Source organism: Juglans microcarpa x Juglans regia, chromosome 6D, assembly GCF_004785595.1.
Source record: "Juglans microcarpa x Juglans regia isolate MS1-56 chromosome 6D, Jm3101_v1.0, whole genome shotgun sequence".
NCBI classification, from domain to species: domain Eukaryota; kingdom Viridiplantae; phylum Streptophyta; class Magnoliopsida; order Fagales; family Juglandaceae; genus Juglans; species Juglans microcarpa x Juglans regia.
The window spans coordinates 31,831,200-31,842,492 of NC_054604.1; the positions used below are offsets into that span (position 1 = coordinate 31,831,200).

At 37.6% G+C, this 11,293-nt stretch overlaps 2 protein-coding genes across 4 annotated transcripts; both read left to right on the plus strand.

The window, feature by feature from the left end:
- The first annotated feature begins 453 nt into the window (after window positions 1-453).
- Window positions 454-5,165, plus strand: LOC121234816 (plant UBX domain-containing protein 8). 3 transcript variants are annotated; one of them, XM_041130926.1, is made up of 12 exons: window positions 458-782; window positions 1,715-1,785; window positions 1,891-2,027; window positions 2,073-2,488; window positions 2,568-2,651; window positions 2,731-2,846; window positions 3,011-3,221; window positions 3,353-3,553; window positions 3,652-3,816; window positions 4,341-4,484; window positions 4,563-4,619; window positions 4,837-5,165. In XM_041130926.1, the coding sequence occupies exons 1-12, from the start codon at window positions 699-701 to the stop codon at window positions 4,942-4,944; spliced, it is 1,794 nt and encodes a 597-aa protein (XP_040986860.1). In that variant the 5' UTR covers window positions 458-698; the 3' UTR covers window positions 4,945-5,165. The 3 variants fall into 3 exon arrangements, with proteins under 3 accessions (XP_040986861.1, XP_040986859.1, XP_040986860.1); XM_041130925.1 differs by having other exon boundaries at window positions 456-782; window positions 1,891-2,488; XM_041130927.1 differs by lacking the exons at window positions 4,563-4,619; window positions 4,837-5,165 and having other exon boundaries at window positions 454-782; window positions 3,652-3,829; window positions 4,341-4,433.
- Window positions 5,166-7,678: 2,513 nt separating this feature from the next.
- On the plus strand, window positions 7,679-11,000 carry LOC121235820 (scarecrow-like protein 28). The gene is made up of 2 exons (XM_041132243.1): window positions 7,679-8,161; window positions 8,456-11,000. The coding sequence occupies exon 2, from the start codon at window positions 8,551-8,553 to the stop codon at window positions 10,606-10,608; it is 2,058 nt and encodes a 685-aa protein (XP_040988177.1). The 5' UTR covers window positions 7,679-8,161; window positions 8,456-8,550; the 3' UTR covers window positions 10,609-11,000.
- The last annotated feature ends 293 nt before the right edge of the window (window positions 11,001-11,293 follow it).

The following is an 11,293-nucleotide window of genomic DNA, read 5'->3' on the forward strand; positions in this document are numbered from 1 at the left end:
AAAAAAATAAAAGAAAATAAAAAGGTAAGAAAAAGAAAAGTGTCAAAAAGCAAGCTGAACCTTTTTTTTTTTTATAAATTTTTTAAGAAAAAAATATTTTCAAATGAGATAAAATAAATTAAAATTAAAGTTAAAAATTAAATAAAATATTATTAAAATATATATTTTTAATATTTTTTATTTAAAAATTTTAAAAAATTGAATTATTTATTTTATTTTATATTAAAATTTTAAAAAAATTTAATAATTAAATAAGATAAAATAAGATAAAATGAATTGAAAAGAGTTATGAAATAAATATACCTTAATTTCATGTCAAATGTATCACGTTAACCGATATTTAATTAATATAATCAACGGCGATATGGAATAGAAACTCACAATATTTATTATTATTATTATTGTTGTTATTATTATTATCAGAAATGTAGATATATACAGAGGAAGAGAGCCAGGTATTATCTTCAAGAGTCGTAGAAGATTGGAGAAGGTACTGAGTTATAATTTTTGTTTTATTTTTGTATTTTTAAAAAATGGGTATAGAATGGAGTAAAAGTATATAAGCACTCCTCCACAACCACGGATGCATATATTTTTCCACACGGATGAATCTCTTTTCTTCCCCTGAGAGAGAAACCGAAGGAAGACGAAAGTAGCAGAAGAAAACCCACTTGGAGCACAAGAAATTCGTTTCTTTAATGGCGAGGCCTAATCAAGAAGCTATCGATACATTCATCAGCATCACCGGGGCGACCGAAGCAGTTGCCGTTCAAAAACTCGAGGTAAGTTTTCTTCTTCTTGGTAATTACCGATCGTATTTTGGGATTGGTTTTGTCGGATATCTCATGGATTTTTTAAATTATATTTGTAGGTGTGCAATTCGTGCACAATTCCGAGTCTTTACTGTTAGGTGTTCGGCCTTTGATTAGGGTTTGTCTTCATAGCCTGTTCAGCTTGGCAATTCGTTGCTATTTGTTGGTCGATGATAATTGGGTTTTGATCATTTAGATTCTAGTTTTTGTGTGTATGGTTTATTAGATTGGCGTTTTATTAAGTTTGGACGGTATGTATTCAATTGTTATTTATGGTAATTGACTTTTGATGATTCGGTTTATTCAGTGGGTGGAGCTAGAGTATTTTTTCGATAGAATTATATTCTCAGATTGTCATAGATGCCATTGAAAATTTTCCCTTCACTAGGGATTCGTGCATTTCAGTTCTATTAATTCACGGGGATTGAGAATATCATATGGTTAAAGATAGATGAACTATTGTATTTCGTATGACGCATGGATTGACCCACAAATAAATCAAGGATTAGATTGGTTGGGAATAGCAATCAAGGATTTGTACTTTAAATTATCGAAAATATTATGCTCAATTAGATCATGGAGGATAAGAGGGCATCCCTCTCTAGCTATATTTTCCCAAGCTACCTAATTAGTTTGTATTGTCCTTGAACGACCGGCAATGCTAGAAAGGAAGTCCCACTTCTTGCAATGGGATTTTTATGGCATTCCCACTCAGACAAATGGACTAATGAGCTGGGCTGGTGACATAAGCGGTTTCTTTTTACTTAGATTTTAGAATGCTGTAATCAGGTTTCTTTTCTGCTTTTATATGACCACGTGACTGAACAACTCTTTAGTGTTGACTGAAATCAAGTTCTTAAATTTTACATTTCCACTTCATCTGTCATCTTGCTTGCAATCAGGCACACGGTGGTGATCTAAATGAAGCTGTGAATGCACATTTTAGTGAAGGAGATCGAAACATATCAGCAAGGTATGCTACTTTATGTCTTCTCATTTATCCAATAATTACTATATTCTGCAAGTTTCATGCTTCCTGCTTTAGTGTTGATGTCTTAATTCATTCTTTCATGTTCAGCATGCATGAAACCATTGTTGCTGCTCCACAAGATGATCACATGGACATTGATCCAGTTGAACCCTCAGCACCTCCTTTACAACTTCCATCAACGGCTATAAATATGAACCCATCTTCTGATCTTGATCCAGACTTTAGTAGAAGCTTTTTGGATAGTATTTCTGATCTTGATCCACACTTTGGTAGAAGCTTTTTGGATAGTAGTTCTGGTTTTACAAACCGTGCCCCCTTCATAACACATCCAAGAGAAGTTAGGGAGATACCCATAGAGGTAAAGGATAGCGGTGAGCCATCTGGTCGGTCTGGCCGCACTCCTATTATTGAGGATGTCACTGAAACTGAGTGTGCACACGGCCCAGATATTCATGGGACTGTTTTAATTGATGATGATGAGAATTTTTCAGCGGCCTCAACTGCTCAGGCTACACTGCGTGGTGGAGAAGACAATCATATTTTGGGTGATGGTTCTCATGACAGAAACATTAGACCCAATGCTCCTGAATCCAACAGATTGCTAGACTATAGTGATGACATAGAAGAAGAAATGATTCTAGCTGCCATTGAGGCTTCTAAACGGGAGGTTGAGGGAGCGCACAATGTATGCGAGCCTAGCCTTTAATGCTTGCAAGCATGTCCTCCATGTTCCCTGTTGATAATAAAAGTGTGTCTTGACGCAGGACTTAGCTGAGCTGGAGCCTCGGCCAAGGCAATCTCACTTGGAAGATGCTGAACTTGCACATGCAGTTTCATTGTCCCTGAAGGTCTGTTATTTACACTTTGCATGCAAGTGTCTTTTAATTTAATGGAATCTTGGTCCTATTTAACATGAAACAAATTCAGACGGCTGAGAAAGAGAAAGCGTTGCGTGAGCGAGGGGAAAGTGCTGGAGCATCAGATGTTGGATCTTCTAAGCCAGCTGAGGGGGAGCAAGTAAAATTATCTGCATCAAATGGGAGGTAGGTGTCTCCTGCCTATTAGTTATTCGCATATTTCTGGCAAGTCAGTGCGGCTTGTCTTTGTACCAGCCATAAAGGTCATAAACATAAAATTCGTAGCTCCTGATATGCAATTTCTACTGTTTGGAGGAGGAAATATGATGAGGGTATTGTGATCAATCTAGGTTGGAGCCTGGAAGCTCATTTATCCAAGAGGAAGCTGAAGATGTTGAAGAGCAGCCTCTTGTCAGGCATAGGACCCGTAACATGTCTTCTGGCTCTGTTGAGTCTGCCAAAGATGTCGTAGTTGTTGAGGATAGCCCACCATCAAGTCCTGGACAGCATGATTTGCATAATCGCCCTCAGCACAACGGAAATGCCTTTCCTTCTGACGAGGTACCTTACTTTTTAAACATTGTTCCCATTTGTAAATCTAGACTCAAGTTCGGTCTTGCAGTTGATCAACTATAAACTCAATATTCTCTACCAACTTTTCTTTTTCACCTTTACTCTTTACCAAATTGTAGTGGGGAGGGATTTCTTCTGAGGAGCATGATGAAGCAGTCATGCTGGAGGCTGCAATGTTTGGTGGAATTCCTGAAGGGACTGGATATCGTTCAGCATATGCGCCTCATCATTTCATGCAAGCCGAGGGTCATTATCCCCAGTGGCAACCTCGCCCTCCATCACCCTCCCTGGCCGCACAGCGCTTGATACGGGAACAACAGGTTTTGCTTTGGGCTTTGACCATAAATAATGAGAAATTTGGTCCACCAATGGCATGAATTAACTTTCCTTGGCTCTATGACTCATGTGATGCTTGCAGGATGATGAATATCATGCATCTTTGCTGGCTGACAAAGAAAAAGAATTGAAGGCCAAGGAGGAAGCTGAAGCTCGTCGTTTAGAAGAGGAAGTGGCTAGAGAAAAAGCTCGTGAAGAAGAAAGACGTAGAGAGGAAGAATCTCGAAGGAAATTGGAGGAAGAACAGGTACTGTTAATTGATATGTTCGGTAGAGTTGTACCAATTAACTTGATTTTGTTTTATTAAGCTGGGGTTGGAATAATTATCCTTTTATATTGAAGTTTTCAAAATAATTTCAAATTGGTTATAAATTCTTAAGTTACAAGTTCCCCCTTCATATAAGAAGGGATTGCACTTGGAACTTTGAAACTTTTCTGTTTATGTATGGTTTGAGCAGTAATGGTTGGTTGATAATGATTACAACAGTGTTGGATATCATGATTCTATTTAAAAGGTGACCTGAAACGATTTTCATTTACAAGGTTCTTCTTCATTATATTATGCTCATAATTATCCTTGCATAGTGGGATATATGTGTACGTTGCTTTTTTTTTTTGCATCAGTATATCAAACCTGGTTTTTTTTTTTTTTAAACATAAAGTACACCTGAAATATTGGTGTTTGCTGCCTACCGGGCAAAGGAAGACATTGGCGAGACTATTGTTTTCCAAGTTGTTTACTGCTGTAGTCTGTATGATTCTTGCTTGCAGGAATTGGAGAGACAACTGGCTGCAAAAGAGGCTTCTCTGCCTCCGGAACCAGGATCAAACGATGAAAATGCTGTAAACCTTCTAGTACGGATGCCAGATGGTAGCCGCCATGGGCGCCGATTTCTCAAGTCTGACAAGCTACAGGTGAAACCTGTGAAGGAAAGATTGTTTTGCTTAATTACTTGGCTCTTTGCTAAACATGCATTATTATTTGCTTTGCAGTTTCTCTTTGACTTCATAGATATTGGTAGAGTTGTCAAACCTGGATCTTACAGATTGGTAAGTGCTCTGTATTTTATACTCTATTCCTTCTTGAGTTCTGCTAGCAAATCCCATGCTTCTATAAACTACAACTTATTCAGGATACAAGGATAAGTTCCTGTAGGCATCATTAACTTGTCTATGCATGCTAATATTACAAAAAATTACAAACATTTTTCTATGAAGAGTTTGCCCTTAATTGTATCTTTTCTAATGTCTGTCATTGAGGGTACAGGTGAGGCCATACCCTAGGCGGGCTTTCGGTGACACAGAGAGGGCTTTGACACTGAACGAACTCGGGCTGACCAGCAAACAAGAAGCCTTGTATCTGGAGTTCATCTAGAATGACAGAATCCGTAAATGTAGAAATTTAGTCACTTGAATATTTTAGTTTTATTAAAATGTGAAGAGGGACATGAAATATGGGATTCCATTTTGGTTCGTGGTGTTTAGGCGAGATACATGGAATTTGAGAAGATGAACACAATTATTGTTGACCATACTGGGCAGAAAGAACTCATTTGTCGCTATTTGTTTCCTTTTATTTGATGGTATTTCATACTTCATGGGGAATACGGTGTATGGTATGGTTTTGTGGCTCATCATGTCTGATAATTGTTATATATAGAGACTACATTAGCCAAAAAAATTTGGAAAAAAAGACAGAAAATACTGTTCTCCTCTTAACTTATGAGTTAGTATCATGAGGTGATAACATTCGTTGGTCCCCCCCCCCCCCCCCCCCCCCCCCCCCCCCCCCCCCTAAGTAACGGTATTCTACCCGAGAATTTATTTTGTTTTCGAGTTCTTAAAGCTGCTTTTGATGTTTAGATGATCTGAGTTTATCTCTAAATTTAAATTGTATGGGTTTTATTAAGATGTTTTTTAATATAAATAGATTGAGATGAGTTTTAATTTTTTATTTTATGAAAAATTAAAAAAGTAGTGAGTCTTATCAATGATTAGTTTGAAATAGATTGAGCTTACTCAACCAACTACGAGCGTAAAAAAAAAAAAAAAAAAAAAATCGGTATACTGGACCAGATTGGTTCGGTCTAGTATCGAGTTTGGTTTGGTCTCGTACCGGTTAAATTTTTCTTAAAACTGATTAAAATTGGTTCTGTTTTGATTTTTTTTTTTTTATAAAACCGAAACAGATCAGTTCATATATATATATTATAATTTTTACATTGTATATAATTTTTATATATACTATATAATTATATATATATAAAATAGTTTTGATATAATATTAAATTTTAAAATCTTATATCATTAAAGTGTATTGTATTAATAGTTATACTAATATTATATTACTATATTAATATACTATAATATATCACTCTATTATATATTTTAATATATCACTCTATATTTTCCCTATAGTATATAATACTATAATATACTATTATATATATTATATAGTATAGTATATAGTATATTAAAATTGAAAAATCGGATCGAAACCAATAAAATCGAAAGTATCGATTTAGAGAGGTAATCAGTGCGAAATTAATTCTTAAAAATATAAAATTGCTATATATTAATTTGATTCTAAATTTTATTTAAAATCAAATTAAACTGAATCGATTACACCTTTACAACCACCCAACTAAACATAGAGTAAAACTTTCAGTTGTCTTTTTTTTTTTAATATAAATTAAAATAAAAAATAAACTACCAGTATTTCCTTTGTGAACGTTGCCGCAAGTTGAGCGCAATACTTCATAGCTTCTGGAAGAAAAAGCGGATTGGAATCTGGATTTCAGTCGTCATGGGCAAAAGCTTTGCCAATTTGTCCTCCAATTTAACGGTTCCTTGTAAAGTTGCTGTGCACTCTCTGCCAATTCATAATGGCACTCTTCTTCATAGCAAGCCCGTGTGGGGCCTTGGATCATCAACTTTTACATCAAATAACGTTAGCTACTCTGCCTACTCTATGAGTCTATAACTTGGGCTTTTCTCAGACAGGAAATTAATACGGTTGAAGATTCGAAGAATAGTTATAACCCAAAAGAATACAAAAGAATTATGCGGGCAATGCTTATCTGCCACTGCCAACTTGTACAAGTACATCCCCCCCCGCCTCCTCTATACCCTTGAAGTTATACTATTTATAAGTTAGTGTTATAAAAAGCACAAGTGTACCAACATTTTTGTTTTATCTTAAAATTATACTATTTATAAGTTTTATTTTGTAAAAAAAAAATGATTCTTCTAATTTTTTAATAATCCTTACATATAATAAAAAAATTATGATTAAATTAATTTTTTTTAATAATACAAAAATCCTAAAACCAATCTTGAAAATGTAATAAGACAAATGGAAAATTTTAAAATCTCACATTTAATACTGTGAAAAATACCTCTATATTCTATAAAAAATATCTCATACCTTATAAAAAAATATAAATATAAAATATAAAAATAAATAATAACTGATGCATGAAATTATTCAAGATAAATATATATTGAGTGTACGAACTAAAATTTATATAATTAATATTATTATTATTTTGATTACAACTTATATTATTTTGAAACTGCCACGAAGGACGAGAGGAAAAAAAAAAAAAAAAAAAAGCATCGCATAATATTCAATGCTCATAGCAAAGTACAAAGCTCAATTGCAGCAGAAGACAAGCAAAGAAGTAAGACCCTGCCAATCTAGTCAAATCAAAGCTCGCTTTACTTTGTAAAAGCTGAGTTAAATCTTTCATGGCGGTTTGCTGTCCCTCCACGTGTCCTCGACTTGCTTAGCCATAAAAAAATGATGATGTAATGCAACGGTCAAGAGCACGGACATCCCGGGCGTGGGTGGGGGGCAGGCACGTGCGTCCTACGTGACTGACACCAGACAAACCCCGAATCCCCCCCCCCAACATTTACCTAAAAGAGGAATAAAATCCCGCATCACACTCTCCGTACATTTAAACCTCCCAACGGTCATATTTCGCCGACAGCTCCCAACGGTCATATAGACTACTGCTTTTCACCGTCCGATCTCTATCCAACGGCCACAATACCAAGTTTCCTCCTACACCCTTTTCACGCAGCCACGCCCTTTTTTTCCTCAATGTTGCTCGTAAATCAGATGAGTCATAGAGCCCGGAAAAAAAGCAATGATAGAGACGGCCGCAGAAGTGATGGTGTAGTGGGTAGTATTAGGAGAGTATGGTACAGTTGTAGAATAAGTGGAAAGTAGAAGAAATTGCCTTAGTATATAAAAGCGCGAGTCCGTTATGGTATATGGTTTTTTTGGGTAGTGAGTGCTGACCAGTATTTCTCTCTGTTGATAATACATTTTCAATGCATGTCTGAGGGGTTTCCGGAGCTGGGCTTTCTGGGTTGTGATTGTGATTCAGCTTCAGCTATGGTGGAGTTCATAGGCTTTTCAATTGATGATCTGGGTCTCAAGATTTCTCAGTATGTCATCCACCGATTTGAGCAAGTATGTCTCCACATTTCCATTCGTGGTTTGAGTTCCATTGAGAAGAAAAAACATAGCCTCTTCCAATGACTTCTCTCTGAAAATTACGGAATCCGATGATCGTTTTCTGGTAGGTTTCTAAATTAGTTTTCAACTCTTTCATTCTTTTTTTGGGGGTGGGTAGTTCATATTCTGCTGTTCATTGCATACTTACATATATCATATAGGAACACTAAAACTTGTGAAAGATTTTGGTATTCATCGGATTCCTATATATATTGTGTTTTTTGTTGTCTAAAAAATTCACACACTCACGCAGTTTGTCTCTCCGGATTTCTCTTTTTAAACATACATTCAGAGTTCACATAGATCCATACAATTCATACAGAAAAAACATACATTCCATACTTCAAAAAATCTACAGGAACAAAGAAAGATAGGGAGGGGGAGAAAGAACAGAATAGGGTGAGTGAACTGAAGTTAAGAAAACAAAGAAAGAAAATAGGAAGTTTATAGACGATGTTGGCTGGGTGCTCTAGTTCTACATTGCTGTCACCGAGACATAGATTGAGGAGTGAAGCACCTGCACCGTTGCAAGCCTGCCATTTCCAGCTGCCTTCAATGAGCACACAGAGATTGGACTTGCCATGTAGTTTCTCCCGCAAAGACACCTCACGCTCGCAGACCATTAGGCCAGTAGGCCTTTCGGTGGAGAAGCCAATTGAATCGAAGACCGGCAGTTGTTCTCTTAAGCAGAGCATCCGACTTCCACCTTTGTCAACAAGCACTTCGACGAGTGCTCAGACCACATTTATCGACGCGAAGAGAGAGATCAAAAACGAGTTTTGGGAGCAAGGAAAGAGCTTGAAGAGGTTAGCAGAGCGGGGCTCGGTCGATGAGTCATGCATTAGCAGAGCCAAGAGGAAAAAGGGAGGTAGTGATAATGGGAAATCAGATGACATTCGCGGAGGTGGGCGTGATAATTTGAGTTTAGGCCAACTGGGTGCTGGGAACTTTTGGTTTCAGCCAAGTTTGGATGCGTCTCGGTCAGTTCCGGGGATCATAGGCCTTAGCCCTCCTCACGTTCCTTTCTCTTTGACATATTCAGAGGAAGAAGAAAGGATCTGTTATGTGCCCGGTGAAGTGATTTCACCGCCTTTGCCATTGTCAAACAATCCGTGGGTGGAATCCATTGTGACTGAGATCACAGACCTTGGCGAGAAGGACGGTGAGACCAGCCACGGGCTGGTGAAGGAGGCCTCGGGTTCAAGTTCTTCATCAGACAGCCAAAGCTTAGGCCTTAGGCTAAATGAGAATGTCTCGGAACAAGAAGTGGGAAATGGGTCTAGAAATCCTTATTCACATGAAGACCATGAAGTGGAGACCAGGGAGGAGGACAACCGAGACGAGCATCAGGGGTTTGAGCTTGTCAGCTTACTTACAGCATGTGTTGAAGCAATTGGATTTCGGAATATCGCAATGATTAATCATTTTATAGCCAAGTTGGGTGAGCTTGCTTCGCCAAAAGGAAGCCCTATTAGCCGTCTATCTGCTTATTACACTGAAGCTTTGGCTATAAGAGTCACAAGGCTTTGGCCTCATATTTTTCACATCAACACTCCTCGGGAGCTTGATCGGGTGGATGACGACTCTGGCTCTGCACTAAGCCTTTTTAACCAGGTGAGCCCAATTCCAAAGTTTCTTCATTTCACATCAAATGAGATATTATTGAGAACCTTTGAAGGGAAAGACAGGGTTCATATTATAGATTTCGACATTAAGCAAGGGCTTCAGTGGCCTAGTTTGTTCCAGAGTTTAGCTTCTAGGACTAGTCCTCCAAGCCATGTGAGAATCACCGGTATCGGGGAGTCCAAGCAAGAACTGAATGAAACAGGAGATAGGCTTGCTGGATTCGCCGAAGCATTGAACCTGCCTTTCGAGTTTCATCCAGTAGTGGACAGGTTGGAAGATGTGAGGCTGTGGATGCTTCATGTGAAGGAGCAAGAATGTGTGGCCGTGAACTGTATTTTCCAAATGCACAAGACGCTTTCCGATGGGAATGGAGGGGCACTAAGGGACTTTTTGGGACTCATCCGCAGCACAAACCCCACAATTGTCATTATGGCAGAGCAAGAGGCTGAACACAATGACCCCAGGTTGGAAACCAGAGTTTCCAATTCACTGAAACACTACTCTGCCATATTTGACTCTATTGGTTATAGTCTTCCCTTGGACAGCTCCGTCAGGCTAAAGATAGAGGAGATGTTTGCACGTGAGATCAGGAACATTATTGCTTGTGAAGGAAGGGATAGGCTAGAGAGGCATGAGAGTTTTGAGAAGTGGAGGAAGTTGATAGAGCAAGGAGGGTTCCGATGCATGGGAATTAGCGAGAGGGAAATGCTTCAGAGCCAATTGTTGTTGAAGATGTACTCTTGTGAAAACTTCAGTGTTATGAAGCAAGGGCAAGATGGAGTGGGGCTTACTTTAAGTTGGCTAGATCAGCCTCTTTACACAATCTCGGCATGGGCGCCACTTGATATTACTGGCAGTTCGTCCTCTTATTCTCAGCCAAGTTGAATGCTTTGGGTTTCGTTTTCTCTATGCATTTCCAATACCTTCCATTCCGGTCTAGCATACAGAAAAGGGATATACAATTCTTTATAGGTAGGAAAGTATCATTATTCTTTCATTCTTTTGTTGCAGATAAGATTGTCAGTCAATAGTGTCAATTATTTGTAGGTCGATACTGATTACACAGTGGTTGCAGGCCAGATTCCTATATTTCAGGCACTAGTATTTTGAGTCAGTTTGTGTTTATTCATTAATTCTTTATGTATGCTGAAATTCTTTGTTAATCATCTTTCATTGTATTGCTTTGTTACACATAAATCATGTACTTTTGTGCACTCATTGTGTTATTCATGAAACGATTTCATTGATTTATAAGTTGTTAATTTCTATAATTTGTCGTAGTTCTATCTGTTTTGGACTCTATTTGACAATCTAATGGGTGAGAATGTGTGATGCAAAAGTTGTTTACATGTGTGTAATCATCACCACTGGGCCAAAAAAGTGTAACCGAATAAATAGGTTCTGCTGGAATTATCAACAAAAGATTTCTTCACGTAAGTTCAGCTGATCATATGGGTTCTTTAGAATCATAGCAATAGACCACTTCACATAGGAAAAATTCTACTTCACATAGACTACACGTTTATTAGCAGAGCAAGGAAACAAGACAATAATGGAGACTGGATTCAAA

Bases quoted from the DNA above. Each gene is read 5' to 3' on its own strand.
- LOC121235820 (XM_041132243.1), top strand. From the start codon at position 8,551: ATGTTGGCTGGGTGCTCTAGTTCTACATTGCTGTCACCGAGACATAGA.
- LOC121234816 (XM_041130925.1), top strand. From the start codon at position 699: ATGGCGAGGCCTAATCAAGAAGCTATCGATACATTCATCAGCATCACC. The intron at 3,554-3,651 runs GTTTTGCTTTGG...TGATGCTTGCAG, and splicing joins GCTTGATACGGGAACAACAG to GATGATGAATATCATGCATC. The intron at 4,620-4,836 runs GTAAGTGCTCTG...TTGAGGGTACAG, and splicing joins AACCTGGATCTTACAGATTG to GTGAGGCCATACCCTAGGCG.